The sequence below is a fragment of the Macrobrachium rosenbergii genome, chromosome 24, assembly GCF_040412425.1.
Source record: "Macrobrachium rosenbergii isolate ZJJX-2024 chromosome 24, ASM4041242v1, whole genome shotgun sequence".
NCBI classification, from domain to species: Eukaryota; Metazoa; Arthropoda; class Malacostraca; order Decapoda; family Palaemonidae; genus Macrobrachium; species Macrobrachium rosenbergii.
The window spans coordinates 14,719,198-14,732,118 of record NC_089764.1 but is presented as its reverse complement, the minus strand read 5'-3'; the positions used below and the strand labels follow the sequence as shown (position 1 = coordinate 14,732,118).

Here is a 12,921-nt window from a genome sequence, read left to right as displayed (position 1 = left end):
ATCGCTGTCAGAAACGAGGACAAGGCGAAATAGGGGAAGGACTTCGCTATAAAGATCCTATTATATACTTTTTTGTTGGAAACATTACTAAGATATATATGAGGCATTTTTTAGTTGATAAAGGCTGTTGTTCTGTGAGTAGCTAGATTTACAGATAATTTCTATATATATTTTAATGAGTCATAAACATAACTCTTCCTATTAACGAAGTTTACTAAAAGTTTATCCCCCAATGTTTTGTTTCTTTCTTTGGCGTATGACTCATGTGGATCTGTGGCATCCAAGAAACAAAATGTTAGATAATATATTAGGTTTAAAGAGCGAGATGTTTCATACAGCACTGAGACGATGCTCTTTTGTTTGTGTTCACGGAGGGGTTCGACCAGGTCCTTTCATCTATGGCCACGGTGAAGAAACGTCAGAGAAATTGGCCGTGAATTTACTTTTATGATTTAAAAGGTCCAATTTTGTGTTACTGTGAGCCCTCGTCTAAGTTTCCCTGTGAACCGGTCGTTTTATACTTATTTAAAGGAATGTAAGTCATAAGTTTTTTATGTTGTTCAAGTTACTTTAATCGCCTTTTATGGGTATTTCTCAAACTTGAGAATTAGTTCCAAGGTTTCGCCCACTGACTTTGACGAGACCTAGAGTTAACTTTCAAAGCGTAATAAAATTATGATGTGATGTTGGTAATTTTGTTCATTTGGAAGATTATTGCAGTGCATGTTTAAATTGTACACTAATCTCCTGTGGTGGGTTAAAAGCGCAATGATTAGGCTCGAAAAGATAAAGTTGGTGAGCCAGGTGTTGGCTTATCTGTGACTCACGACAGGAGCGAGAAAAGTCTGGGTTTGGCGAAGTTACAGTTTCCAGAGGAGCTTTGTAGCCTAGTCATCGTGTCAACCATTTTGCTTGTCAAATTTAAGCCATTGCTGTATTTTTCATTTCTTATCTTAGGGTACATGGCAAGTCTTGTAAATAATTTAGTTCAGCTTAAACTCCCTTCGCTCAAGCCTATTTAAGGCTTGGACGAATCATAGATAAGCAAAGTATAAAAGGGTAATGTAAAAGTATCCCATTATCGTAGTAAGCAAGTAAAAATGTTTTGCACATAAATAAGACCTAAATTGTGTAGTGTATGCATAACATAAATTTACAACCTAGTAAGCAAACAAGGAAAAGGGTCGTGGTTTTTTAATAGATAGGGTTTTGGCCTAACCCAAAGAATTTGTTGTCACCCAAATAAAATGTCCCTATGCTGTGTTTAGTACTGGCCAAGGCGGGGTGGGGGGGTTAGATCTAAGTAATAGATACACTGCAGGTATTTAGTGAGAAATGGCAGTTTCTTATAGTATTTTGGTTGCTTATTTACAATTTAACGTTATTTTTTGGGGTCGGCTGTAATTAACCCCTGGAGTCCATCCAACAAGGGTTTTTCACACGTGATCTTCACAAGACAGAGCACGGCTACGTCTGTTTGGAACGGTTCATATCCCGTCCGGCAAGTGCAATAACTTGTTAATGTATGGGTACCTCCCCCCCGGCCAGTACTTAACACGGCAAAGGGTCATTCCATTTGGCCAATAACAAACAAAAGCACTGCCAGTGTCAGAAGCCCTAAAAGTGTAGAAAAAACCAGTTTCCAAGGCATTGCACTTGCCTGACGGAATATGAACCGTTCGAAACAGACGTAGCTGTGCTCTGTTTGGTGGAGATTGCGTATGGAAACCCCTTGTTGGTTGGACTTCAGAGGTTAATTACAGCCAACCCCCCCAAAAATAATGTTAAATTGTAAATAAGCAACCAAAATACTATAAGAAACTGCCATTTCTCGCTAAATACCTGCGATGTATCAGTTACTTAGAAATACCGGGAGGGGTTGCCCATACATTATCAAGTTATTGCACTTGCTGGACGGGATATGAACCATTGCAAACAGACGTACCCTTGCTGTCTTGTGAAGATCGCGTATGGAAACCCCTTGTTGGATGGACTTCTGGGGTTAATTACAGGTTAATTACATTTGTGCAACAATAATTGAAGGTAAATCCATAATTAGCAACCAAAAAACTGTAGAAAAAGTCAAGTTAGAAGGAAATCGCTGCCGCGGAGCTACTACTTAGATCTACCTTTTTTTCTTTTGTGAAAGTCCATACTTTTTCTTACAATTTGCTAACCTAAAATGAGGTAGAAGTATCAGCTATAAGCTTTTTGTTTGAGAGCCCGCAAATTCCTTGAGCTTCAGTAAGATTAATACTGTAGCCTATGTAACAGACATTGGAAGAGCTGTTAAAACCAGCTTTCCTTCATGGAAGTAAGGTAAATGGAAAGGAAATGGCTGCACAAAGATATAATTAATATAATTTTCTGGCAAAACAGTATAGAAAAGGGTGTATATAATGCAATACAGGTGAGATAATCTGAGAAATCTACTGAGTTAATGAGAAATTTTTTTTTTTTTTTTTTTTTTTTTTTTTTTCCTCCTCCTCCCCGAGCTGATGGTACTAAGTTAAGTATATCTTAGTTTAACCAGACCACTGAGCTGGTTAACAGCTCTCCTAGGGCTGGCCCGAAGGATTAGACTTATTTTTATGTGGCTAAGAACTAACTGGTTACCTAGCAAGGCAGCTTAGTGTGGAATCGAACCACATTATAGCGAAGAATGAATTTCTATCACCAGAAATAAATTCCTCTAATTCTTCATTGGCGGCTCGGAGAGTCGAACGCTGGGCCAACAGATTGCCGGTCGAAAGCTCTACCACCCCTCCAAAGAAGAACCAGGGTGATGGTACTAAACGTTGTGAAAGGTATGCAGGACACATATGCATAATACTGTTCCCTTGGGGATGAAAATAAAAAGAAGGTGAAATTCTCATCATATATAGGGTTAAATTTCTCAACTTATTTCACCTGCACTGAATTATATACACATTTTTTTTTATTTTAAAGTAAAAAAAATTGTATCGATAAACAAGATCTACATGCAGCTGACCCCTTTACATTTACCAAATTGAATTGTGGGTGATGAAAATGAATTAAAGAAAATCAGTTGTATGGTATAGGCCTATGTGCAAAGACAAAAATTTGGAAAGGTGTTGACTTACATAGGACAGTAAAAAAAAGTTAGGAAAGGTGGCAGCAGCAGTGTCAGATTCATTTCCCTTTATACATTTGTATATAGAAGTTTAAGTATAGCCTAGTGTACAGGAGTTACGAATGTGACTGCCATGAAATTTTGTTGAAGTTTCAACAGCTCTCAGATTTTTTAAAACAAAATTAATCATTTAGCTTAAATCCAGTGTTTATAAATAACTTACTTTTGTGGTCTTCACAAATCCAAGGCACTCCATTTCCAATTCAGAATTACAGTATCAGCTGGCTAGCAACACAGTTTATGTATCTTACAGTTCCAATATTTTAGGCAACTAGTTTTTCGGAAACGCATTACCAGTGCTTATAAATAGCCTGAAATGCAATTTGGGTGGGAAGGTTGAGCTGTTGAAAACCCAGGAATTGGCTGATTGGGGCTGAGGATCCATCTGAAAACTCTTGGGATTGACTTTAGCAATGGAACCCAATGCTTTAAGGAAGCAGAAGATTGTATCTTTAAGGAGGAAACCTTGAGAATCACATCGAACTAAGGAATTGTAACTGCAGGTCTGAAGTGTACTCTAGGAAGGAGACAGGACAGGGAGATGAAGACAGTGAACTCATCAGCCTCTTGGTCATAAAGTATGGCTCGCTAATGCATGGTGCCTCTACACACATTAGCCAGAAAGAGAGTTGACAAGATAGCCTAATCTTGCTTAAAAAAAAAATGTAGATAAAATATAATAAGTTTTGTACAAGTTACTAAAATTTTTCAGTACTGCCATCTGTTACTTTTCCACAGCATATGGGAGAGGATCCCATGATTAGCCTGGACTAAGATTCAGATGTAGGTTAGCTGTGATATATTAGCCTAATCCTCCCATGCCACCAGTTCCTTGAAGAATACCATGATATTTTAAGCTCCCCTGAGGAAATCTTTAGCTCATGCAGCCCAGCCCAAAGACTTGAAGAGGAGCAGTCCTAAGTCCTGTAACAAAGACAATGGGTCCATTGATGTTTTTGGTGAAAGGGGAAATCAAATACAGTATTGTGATAACTGGTAATGACCTGAAGCCTATCCCGTAGGTTGTATCAACTGGGACACCATATACTTGAAATAGAAAAAATGTCAAAATTCAGCAATGTCCCATTAACGTCACTGTTTCTGTTGACAGGCTTTTCCTTAATGATGAAATGCAAGCAGTGTAGACAATTGGGAGACTTTTTGTGGCAGTGCCAGGGAGTCATTGGGAATATTGTGTGAGCTTTTGTGTTTTATCCAGTGCTGCTGTGGCTTCTGATGCATGGTAGTCTGTTGCATTTTTAATGTTGAATCCCTCTAGAATTAGCAAGATTCTGTGGTAATCAGTGCCTAGAATGTGCGTGAATGGACGTTGGTCACTGATAATGTGGCTTATATGCTACCTTTGTCAAGGTCATTACTGGTGCAGAGTAGTTCATCTTTTTTCAGGAATAAGTAAAGAAAGAGGAGACAGGCAGCAGGTCCTTCCCAAACAAGAAGGGAAACACAAGTACCACCATCCCCCTAGAAAGATGGGATTGTGTCATACAAAGAAGACACTGAGTTACTTCAGAAATAATGTTAGTAGTTACCACAGATCTGAGTCAAACATACCTGTACTAATTGTAACAGCAGGTGTTACTTTAGCTAGATACAGTATTAGCTAAAAAAAACTTTTTATATAAGTAACTTACCAAGTAATTTTATAGCTATTAGTTCACTTTACACAGCAGCTAGGAATTCAAAATTTCGCGGGGTAACACTTCGCATGTCTGTGTAGGTGACCAGTTCTGCCCACTAGTGGGAATATTAGGAACGTCTTTAGCAGATCACCTCAATCTGTTCCTGCCGTGCTCGGGTGAACACTGAGTATGGCGGCAGCTGTATTCATTATTTTCCAGATATAATATCTGGATTTCAGTGGATGTACTGGAATACATATTAGAACTGTAACCTACATGAACTCTCAGGATGAGTTTTTTCCTTGTTTTTGTTATTATTAAGTTGATTCATCATCAGGATTTTTGTCTAAAAGTCTTTTGTTTATATCTAGGCTTGCGAGTCACTGATAATAACTCTGCCCTTAAGTAATCCTCATATGTGTTACGCCATTCCTTTAGGCTGAATCTTTTGCATTATGAATTGTTTATTGGGTCTCGATTACTTGCAAGCCTGTGATATCATTTTACCTTAAAGTTAATTTTTGAATGGTGTTTTCCGGGCATAGACACTTGCAAGCCGGCGTTATAATTGCTTTAAAAGTAATTCTCCAGTGTTTCGTCATTCTTTTAGGCTAATCCAGGCAAAACTTTTTTTTGCCTTGGCTACTTGTGTGCCGCCGATGTAATTTTTCCCTCAAATGCAATTCTTGCATCTTACGCAGATTAGTTGCAAGTCTTCGGTTTAATTTTGCCTTAATATTAATTTTCAAATGGTGTTTTCTGGGCATAGGCACTCGCTAGCTGTCGATTATTTGCCTTAACATCATTCTTGAATTTTTTTGTCATTCTTTTAGGCTAATCCAGGCGAACTTTTTTTTTTTTTTTTTTTTTTTTTTTTTTTTTTTTCCCCTAGGCTACTTGAGCGTAGCCATTGTAGTTTTGCCCTAAAAGTAATTCTTGCATCTTACGCCATTCCTTTACTCCAAATTGTTTACATCAGTGGGGTTTACAGAGCTTAAACTGTTCGCAAGCCATCATTATATAATTGCCTTAAAAGTAATTCTTGGATGTTTTGTCATTCCTTTAGGCTAAAGATTTGCATTTTATGTTTGGTCACCGAACCTAGTATACTTGCTAGCCGTTGGTAAATAATATTACGGTAACCCTCACATTTTTCCTTGCAGAGAATTGAAAGTGTACGGGCAGAAAATAGTAAGAAGAGAAGGGTGCATGTTACGCAGCTCCTAGATTATATAGCAAGCTTCCTCTTGAGCTGATGCAGTTTGGGTTTTGAAGTCTTTCAGATGAACTTTAAACTTTTTTTGTTATTAATGCTGTGATATGGAATACCAAACAGTGAGTGTGGAATATGTATTATGATGATGCATACTCAGGGCAATACATTTGATGAGTAAACTTTTAATTTGATAATGGAAACCCTGCAAGCACTTTGGAAGTGGTACGAGGCGTAGATACGTGTCAACAACTAACAAGTTAAAACAACACTTTATCGTTGGCCAAGAATTGGTCCCAGTATTTGCTTTGTCAGTATATTGTGTAGAGTACTTGCTTCGTCAGTACACTTAATAAATTGTACCTTTTTCTGAGAAGTTTCTCATGTCTCCTATGCAAGGATAACATGCATCTAGGTTGATGCACAGATCGTGAACATTCCACACTTCCAGTAACCAGAAGCAGCCACTGGCGCCCATTTCAGCCTGGTGCCAACTCGTGCTCTGAGCAGCTAAAGGCTCCCAAAAGCACCCAAGTGCCCATGGGTGACTCCTACCATCTGGTGCCAACTCGTGCTCTGTGCAGCCATGTCGCCCCAAAGTGCCCATAAACGCCCAGGTGCGCCCACAGATGGCAACTGTAGCAGTCAGCTAGACATGTACAAAGCTGACATACCCCTTTTCTCTCCTTCTACTAGCCGTATGTGTTTATCCACTTACTTCTGTGCCTGGCTCCATAGCTTCCTTCCCATACCATCACCAGTCTTGTGTCTGGGTTAACAGAAAATTAACCTTGCAAAGTGAGTGGTGTGCAGTGGAGGAGGTGATTATGTGGCCCGCCGGTTCTCCTAGACCTAAGTCACTGTCATACTCCTCTAGACCTGGGAGGAGTCATACTGAAAGTCCGTTGGAGGCTGGTGGGAAGTCCCCCATGTAGTTGGCCCCTCTGCCAAACCTGTTGCACAGTCCCAGGTATTGACAGACAGCCACTGAAAGGCATCTTGGTGGATATGTGGTGGAGGAGGTGGTTGCATGTCCTGCTGAATCTCCTAGATGAAGGTCGCTGTCAGACTCCCCTAAACCTGGGAGGAGGCATACTGAAAGTCCAAGGGAGGTCTGTGGGGTTTGCCCATGGGTAGTTGCCCCCTCAGCAGAACCTGTAGTACATTCCCAGAAATTGGCAAACAGCCACTGGAAAGGCATCTTGATGGATGTTTAGTGTTAGACAGCCACTGGAAAGGCATCTTGATAGATGTGTAGTGTTATCATCATCTTCACGAGCATCTGGCGCCAGTTCCTGTTCTCTCAGTGCCTACTCCCAGATGCCCGACACCAGTTCCTGGGTGCTCAGCACTCTCTTTAGTACCTGGCGCCAACCTTCAGAGCTCCCATCGTCCGTTCTCATGCACCTGGCCCCACCCTCTTAATGTCTTGTGCCTATTCCTCTTTAGTACTTGGTGGCCGTTTTTGCTGAGAACACTGTTGTTCTTTCTTGAGTGCCAGTCTCCGATTGAATGCCTGGCTCCAGCTTTTCAAGTGGCCTGCACCAGTCTCCGATCACCAGGCACCAACTCTTCAGTATCAGACTCCTGCCTCTGAGCACCATACAGACTGCTCACAAGCATTTTGGCTCTTCAATCTGTTCCACCTTTGCCTAGGGTTCAAGATGAGCCGACGTTGCTCCCTTTTTAGTGACAATTATTGTTTCAAGCCCTGTCCTTTGCAGACAGGGTCTTTTGTGTCCTGAATTTATGAGCTTGTTGAAGGAATCTCCCTCCTCTGGCTTTTTTTCTTCGTCCTCTAAGAAGTTTCTCAGAGAGTTGGGAGTTTGACTTCTGTTGGAAAGGGAGCAAGACAAGTGTCTTTTGACTTAGTTCCCTCTGGTGCTTCAATGGAACAAGACCTCCTTGCCGGAGATCTTGTCAAGATTTTTAAAGTACAGTAAAAGGTTTTTTCTTGACTAGCAGCAGGAGCACAGGTTAAGAAGATAGAGGACTCCCAGGTGTTTACCGAGAGACAATGCCTCAGATTGTCTCTTAGTCCTGTCCTGTATGGACAAGGAAAGTTGAGATGGGTTTTAGAGCTTTCTTCTCTTTTCTCTGGAATTTCAAGAAGAGAGAGCTCTGGTGCTCTTTTTCTACTGTGAGAGCGGCACAGTCGCAATCAGCCCTGTTTTTTTTTTTTTTTTTTTTGCCCTCAGACGTATATCACCTCTTCCTCAGAACACAGTCTTTGTTGCAAGAGTCAGCTTTTTGGATGTCAGTCTCAACACTCGGAATTTTTGGGCTTTCCGTCTGCCTAGAGAATCACAGCTTGTTTCAGATGGTCCGCGAATATTGCCCCATTTTTCTTCTTTCTTGGAACATTAGTGGATGAGTCCACTGTACTGGGAACTCATCGTCCACCGAGACGTTAGTCAAGTTAGACAAACTTCATATGAGTCGGACCTGCAATGGTGGCTTTACATACAAGATGAAGTAGGGAACTCCCTTCTTCCTCTCAGCCCGGACCTAGCCTTCTGCTTTCACCTTGGATCTTGGTTGAGGGACCCACGGGTTAACTGGAAACTTTCCAGGCCGTGCTCCCCGGATGATGGATCCTTCTCACATATGTTAGAGAGCTGTAAGCATTTCTGTCAGGAGTTTCAGTGCTTCTTGACCTTAGTTTACACCTGGACTGTGGTAGTTCTCTCTAGACTAGATTTCATTCATAGCGTATACGTAGAGGAGAAAGGCTCGCTTTCTCTCTCATTTTCTCTCCAAGCAGAGAACCTCTGCTGTTAACAGATCAGATTCGATTTCATTCAGATCATCTAAAGTTCTTGCGGACAAACTGAGAGCAGGTACTGTACTTCCTTACATTCCCTGGTCTGGCGGGAACTGTGGAGTCCATGGGGCAGACCGTGTATGTTTGTATTTGCCACCTCAAGGAACCTTCGAAGTTTCAGAAAGCATCAGTACAAGGTTTTTCTGCTAGTCTTATTGCTTAAACTAATGTGGTTGCAGATGTCATTCTTCTAGCCCCATCTGCCAGTCTAAGTGGATCTTTTTTGAAGCTGCGGTTGCAGTCTCTACCCTTCTCCTTGGAGACATCTATGGCCCATTTTCAGATACCCCTTCTGTACCTGAGGATATCTACATCTTTTGTGCTCCATCAGTAAAGGGTATTGATCTATGCTTAACTAAGTGCTTAAATACAGGGGCCTAGCTTTTGACAACCTTATCTCGTCTTTGATGCGTCCAAGCGAGGAAGGAATCCGGTCTTCTGGAGCCTGGATGTATTTGAATGACTGACGAGTCCGTTGCTTGATCCCCTGCGCTCCTCTTCTCAGCAGTTTCTCGTTGGGCGAATGGGTTCCGTTCTCAGCTACCACTCTGTTGGCCGCAAGTTCGAATCTCCGACCGACCAATGAAGAATCAGAGGAATTTATTTCTGGTGATAGAAATTCATTTCTCGCTATAATGTGGTTCGGATTCCACAATAAGCTGTAGGTCCCGTTGCTAGGTAACCAATAGGTTCTTAGCCACGTAAAATAAGTCTAATCCTTCGGGCCAGCCCTAGGAGAACTGTTAATCAGCTCAGTGGTCTGGTTAAACTAATATATACTTTTCCTCTTCTCAGCAACCTTACACGGAAGACACCCTTCCGAGTGACCTCTGGCTTAGACTAGGGCGCCTAGTGAGATCCAAGTCATCATTTAGAGAAGGTATTTTCACAGGGAGATGCTTTTTTCCTCGTTTACCCTGGGATTTTTAGCCATAACGAGGATCTATTCAAGCTCCAGATCTGTCCCTTCTTCTTTAGGAAGTTAAACAGACATCATTGATTGAAGAAGAGGGAACCTTCTGTCCAGCTACAGCTTTTGGGTTTTTTACATGAGCAGAATTGGACTAAGATCACATCCTGGAAGGGCTTATTTTTTAATGCTTAAGGAAAGATTTTGCCTTTTAGTGACAGTCAAGAACATCAGAGCATCCTCTACCTCCATAGCTTTCAGGCTCAATTGTCCTTTACTTCTATTCTGCTTAGTCCTACTGGAATTATATTCGTCCTCCGTGTCTCTGCTTCCATTCCACATAGCCCTACTGGAAGTGTAGTCATCCTCTGCATCTCCCTTTTTTTCAAGTAATCCCGATCATCTAGCTCACCTGTTGCCTAGTTCGCTGGGTGACAGCTACAGTTTGGCATCAGCTCCTGTCTGGTGCCAACTATGGAGCTTCCAGAGCCACAAGCTACTGGCTTGTCTGGCTCCCAGCTCGCCTGGCGCCCAGCTGGTGCTAGCTCTTGCTCCGAGCACCTGCTAGCTCCCATGAGCGCCCGCTAACTCCCACAAGCACCCTCTAGCTCCCACGGGGGCCTGCTAGCTCCCACGGGTGCCTGCTAGCTCCCACAGGTGCCCACTAGCTCCCACAAGCACCTGCTAGCTACCACAGGTGCCCGCTAGCTCACGCCAGTCACGAGCTCTTAGCTCGACTGGCGCTCAGCGCTTCTGGCACCAGCTACAGCCTGACACCAGATCATTCTCCAAGCGTTCAAACCCTCTCCAGCTCTGTGGGAGAATAGGGAGGTCTCTGCCCTTTTTGGAGTTTTTCAGAGGACCATCCTCTTCATATGGTGATATGGCAAGATCTGTTTCATTCACTAACTAGAACGTATTGCCCTCAAGTACTTCTAACTTGTGACACACTCAGAATTAAGAGAGCAGTTTGCCTTCTTTTAAGTAAAGCTAAGGACGTCATGGTAGCCTCTACCTCTTTAGCTTGCATAAATTTTATGCCTTGTACGTCCATTCTGCCTTCTAACTACTTGGAATGTAATCGTTCTTTGTTTCTCACTATTTTTAATGGAAGTTAAACAGTGTTGAATCTTTCAGTGCCTTGAGACCAATTCTAGTGACTGGCATGGTATCATGGAAGGAAGCATAGGATTGTTTTTTCCTACTGTCTCTTCACCTTGTAATAAGGTATTGAGCTTTTTGCAAAGCCAGGGGGTACATTGTACCTGAACCACCCACCACCCTCAGTTGATGGGTTGTGGTTTTATCTCGTGTAGGTGACAATATCGTTTGGTTGTTTTTATTTTGGTGCTACGCCCAGGGCAAGGGCGAGCACCTATCATGCTTTGCTAGCCATCGGAGTACTTCCTTTGCTGCAAAGTTCCCACTAAGTAGGAGGTGACCCACAGCTATACTGCCACGCCACTACGAGTTAAGATGAGCACGTACCAGAGGCAGAATCCCAGTAGCTCTCTTAGCTGATAGGTAACGACAAGCATTGGTTTTCAGTGCTAGCAGTTTTTTCTATTTTCAAATTCATAACATACTTAATGTTTTTGAAGCAGAATATGTCCATGTATCCCACCTCCTATCAGCGTGGGAATCAGCTATGTAATTACTTGGTAAGTTACTTATATAAAAATGACATTTTTATAATAAAATAAATTTTATATATACTTAATAAGTAATTACGTGATCGGAGCCCACCCTCCTCCCTGCTGGTGGACATAAGGCATGAACAGTTTGAAAGTTGTTCCCCATATTCCCACTAGTGGGCGGAACTGGTCACCTACACAGATGTGCAAAGTATTACCCTCGAAATTTTGAATTCAAGCTGCCGTGTAAAGTGAACTACCGTAATAGCTATGCAATTACTTGGTAAGCATAGACACTATAAAGCTTTATTTTATTATAAAAATGTCATATTCTTAGTTCATAAGTAACATTAGTAAGTTTGTACAATGTATAACATTGAACAAGTTTTTTTAATTTATACTGTACCTGTTTCCTTATATTTACTTTGTACTTCTGCTTGCCCTCATCAAGTGGTTCAACTTTTAAGGGGAACAATAGAGTGATGAACTGTATTATGCAAGACCTTAGGGGCAAGCTGCTACTATCTAGAGGAGTTTTATCTGCCCTTATAACTGCCATTTCCCATAGTTTTTATTTTGGCCAGGAACTCAGTTCCTATACCTAGACCAGCATTTAAGTTTTTGCGAAAAGTTAGAATAATTTAGGACTTTTTTATTTTATAATTGTTGATTTTAAGACTACATGCTACATTAAAAGTTTGTCTTTGTTAGTCTTGTACCAGTATGATTTTAGTCCCTTTGCAAAATAGGGTGTGTTTGCATTGCCTGTTGAATTTCAATACCAATTTTACAGCTGTCATATTTTCATTTGTAGAATTCGTTGCCTTTTTCAGTAATTATTCTAAAACACCTTTTTTAAACATACACAACAGCTTTGCTAGCCTTACCTGCCTTAATATTGGGTCAAAGGAACTACAGTAGTTTTTTTTTTTAAACTGATATCTGTGCTAACAAAGTAATCCTCATTCTAGTAAAGTACTCTTGGAGTGATGGCAACGAACGAAGCAAAGAAGGACCAACCAATTGATGACCTCGAAGATGCAATGAGTGAATTAATGAACACCGAAAGCTATATTATGGTAGACATTGGAGCCAACCTCACCAATAAAAAGTTCACAAGGGACTTAGACTCCGTGGTATCTAGAGCTCGCGATGCAGGTAAGATCAGTGGAGGACATTTTTTTTGTTTTGTTCTTTAATGCCCAAAAGTTATGTCTCTGTTAACCTACATTGCTCATTAAGAATAGATTTTAAGAACTCTTTCGGGTTAGTAAAAGTTAATTTATTGAATAAAAATAACCTTTCTTTGTGGCAAAATGAACCTTGATCTTCACAACTCTATAAATAGCACCACTCTTGTTAATGTATTTTTTTATTATGTTTTTAAGATAAGTAAAAGTTAAAAACATAGAAATATAAAATGTAGAAGAGAAGCCAGGAGAAAAGATAAAAAAATTTGAGAAAAGAGGTTATTTAATTGTGTATATGTTGCAATGTGCATAGAAAATGGTACCGTTTTGAATTGTGAGAGGATTGTAAGGTAATT

At 41.0% G+C, this 12,921-nt stretch overlaps 1 protein-coding gene across 3 annotated transcripts in view; it reads left to right on the top strand.

Annotated features, from left to right (window-relative positions):
* Positions 1 to 358: 358 nt before the first annotated feature.
* The window catches only part of LOC136851888 (3'-5' ssDNA/RNA exonuclease TatD), a 46,233-nt gene continuing 33,670 nt past the window's right edge, over positions 359 to 12,921 (top strand). Inside the window, exons 1-3 of one of the 3 annotated variants that reach the window (XM_067126224.1) lie at positions 819 to 958; positions 4,562 to 4,692; positions 12,347 to 12,533. In XM_067126224.1, the coding sequence (XP_066982325.1) occupies positions 12,365 to 12,533 (169 nt within the window). In that variant the 5' untranslated portion in view covers positions 819 to 958; positions 4,562 to 4,692; positions 12,347 to 12,364. Of the gene's footprint in view, positions 536 to 818; positions 959 to 4,561; positions 4,693 to 12,346; positions 12,534 to 12,921 lie in introns of those variants that run through there. The other 2 variants (XM_067126222.1, XM_067126225.1) reach the window with 2 other exon arrangements.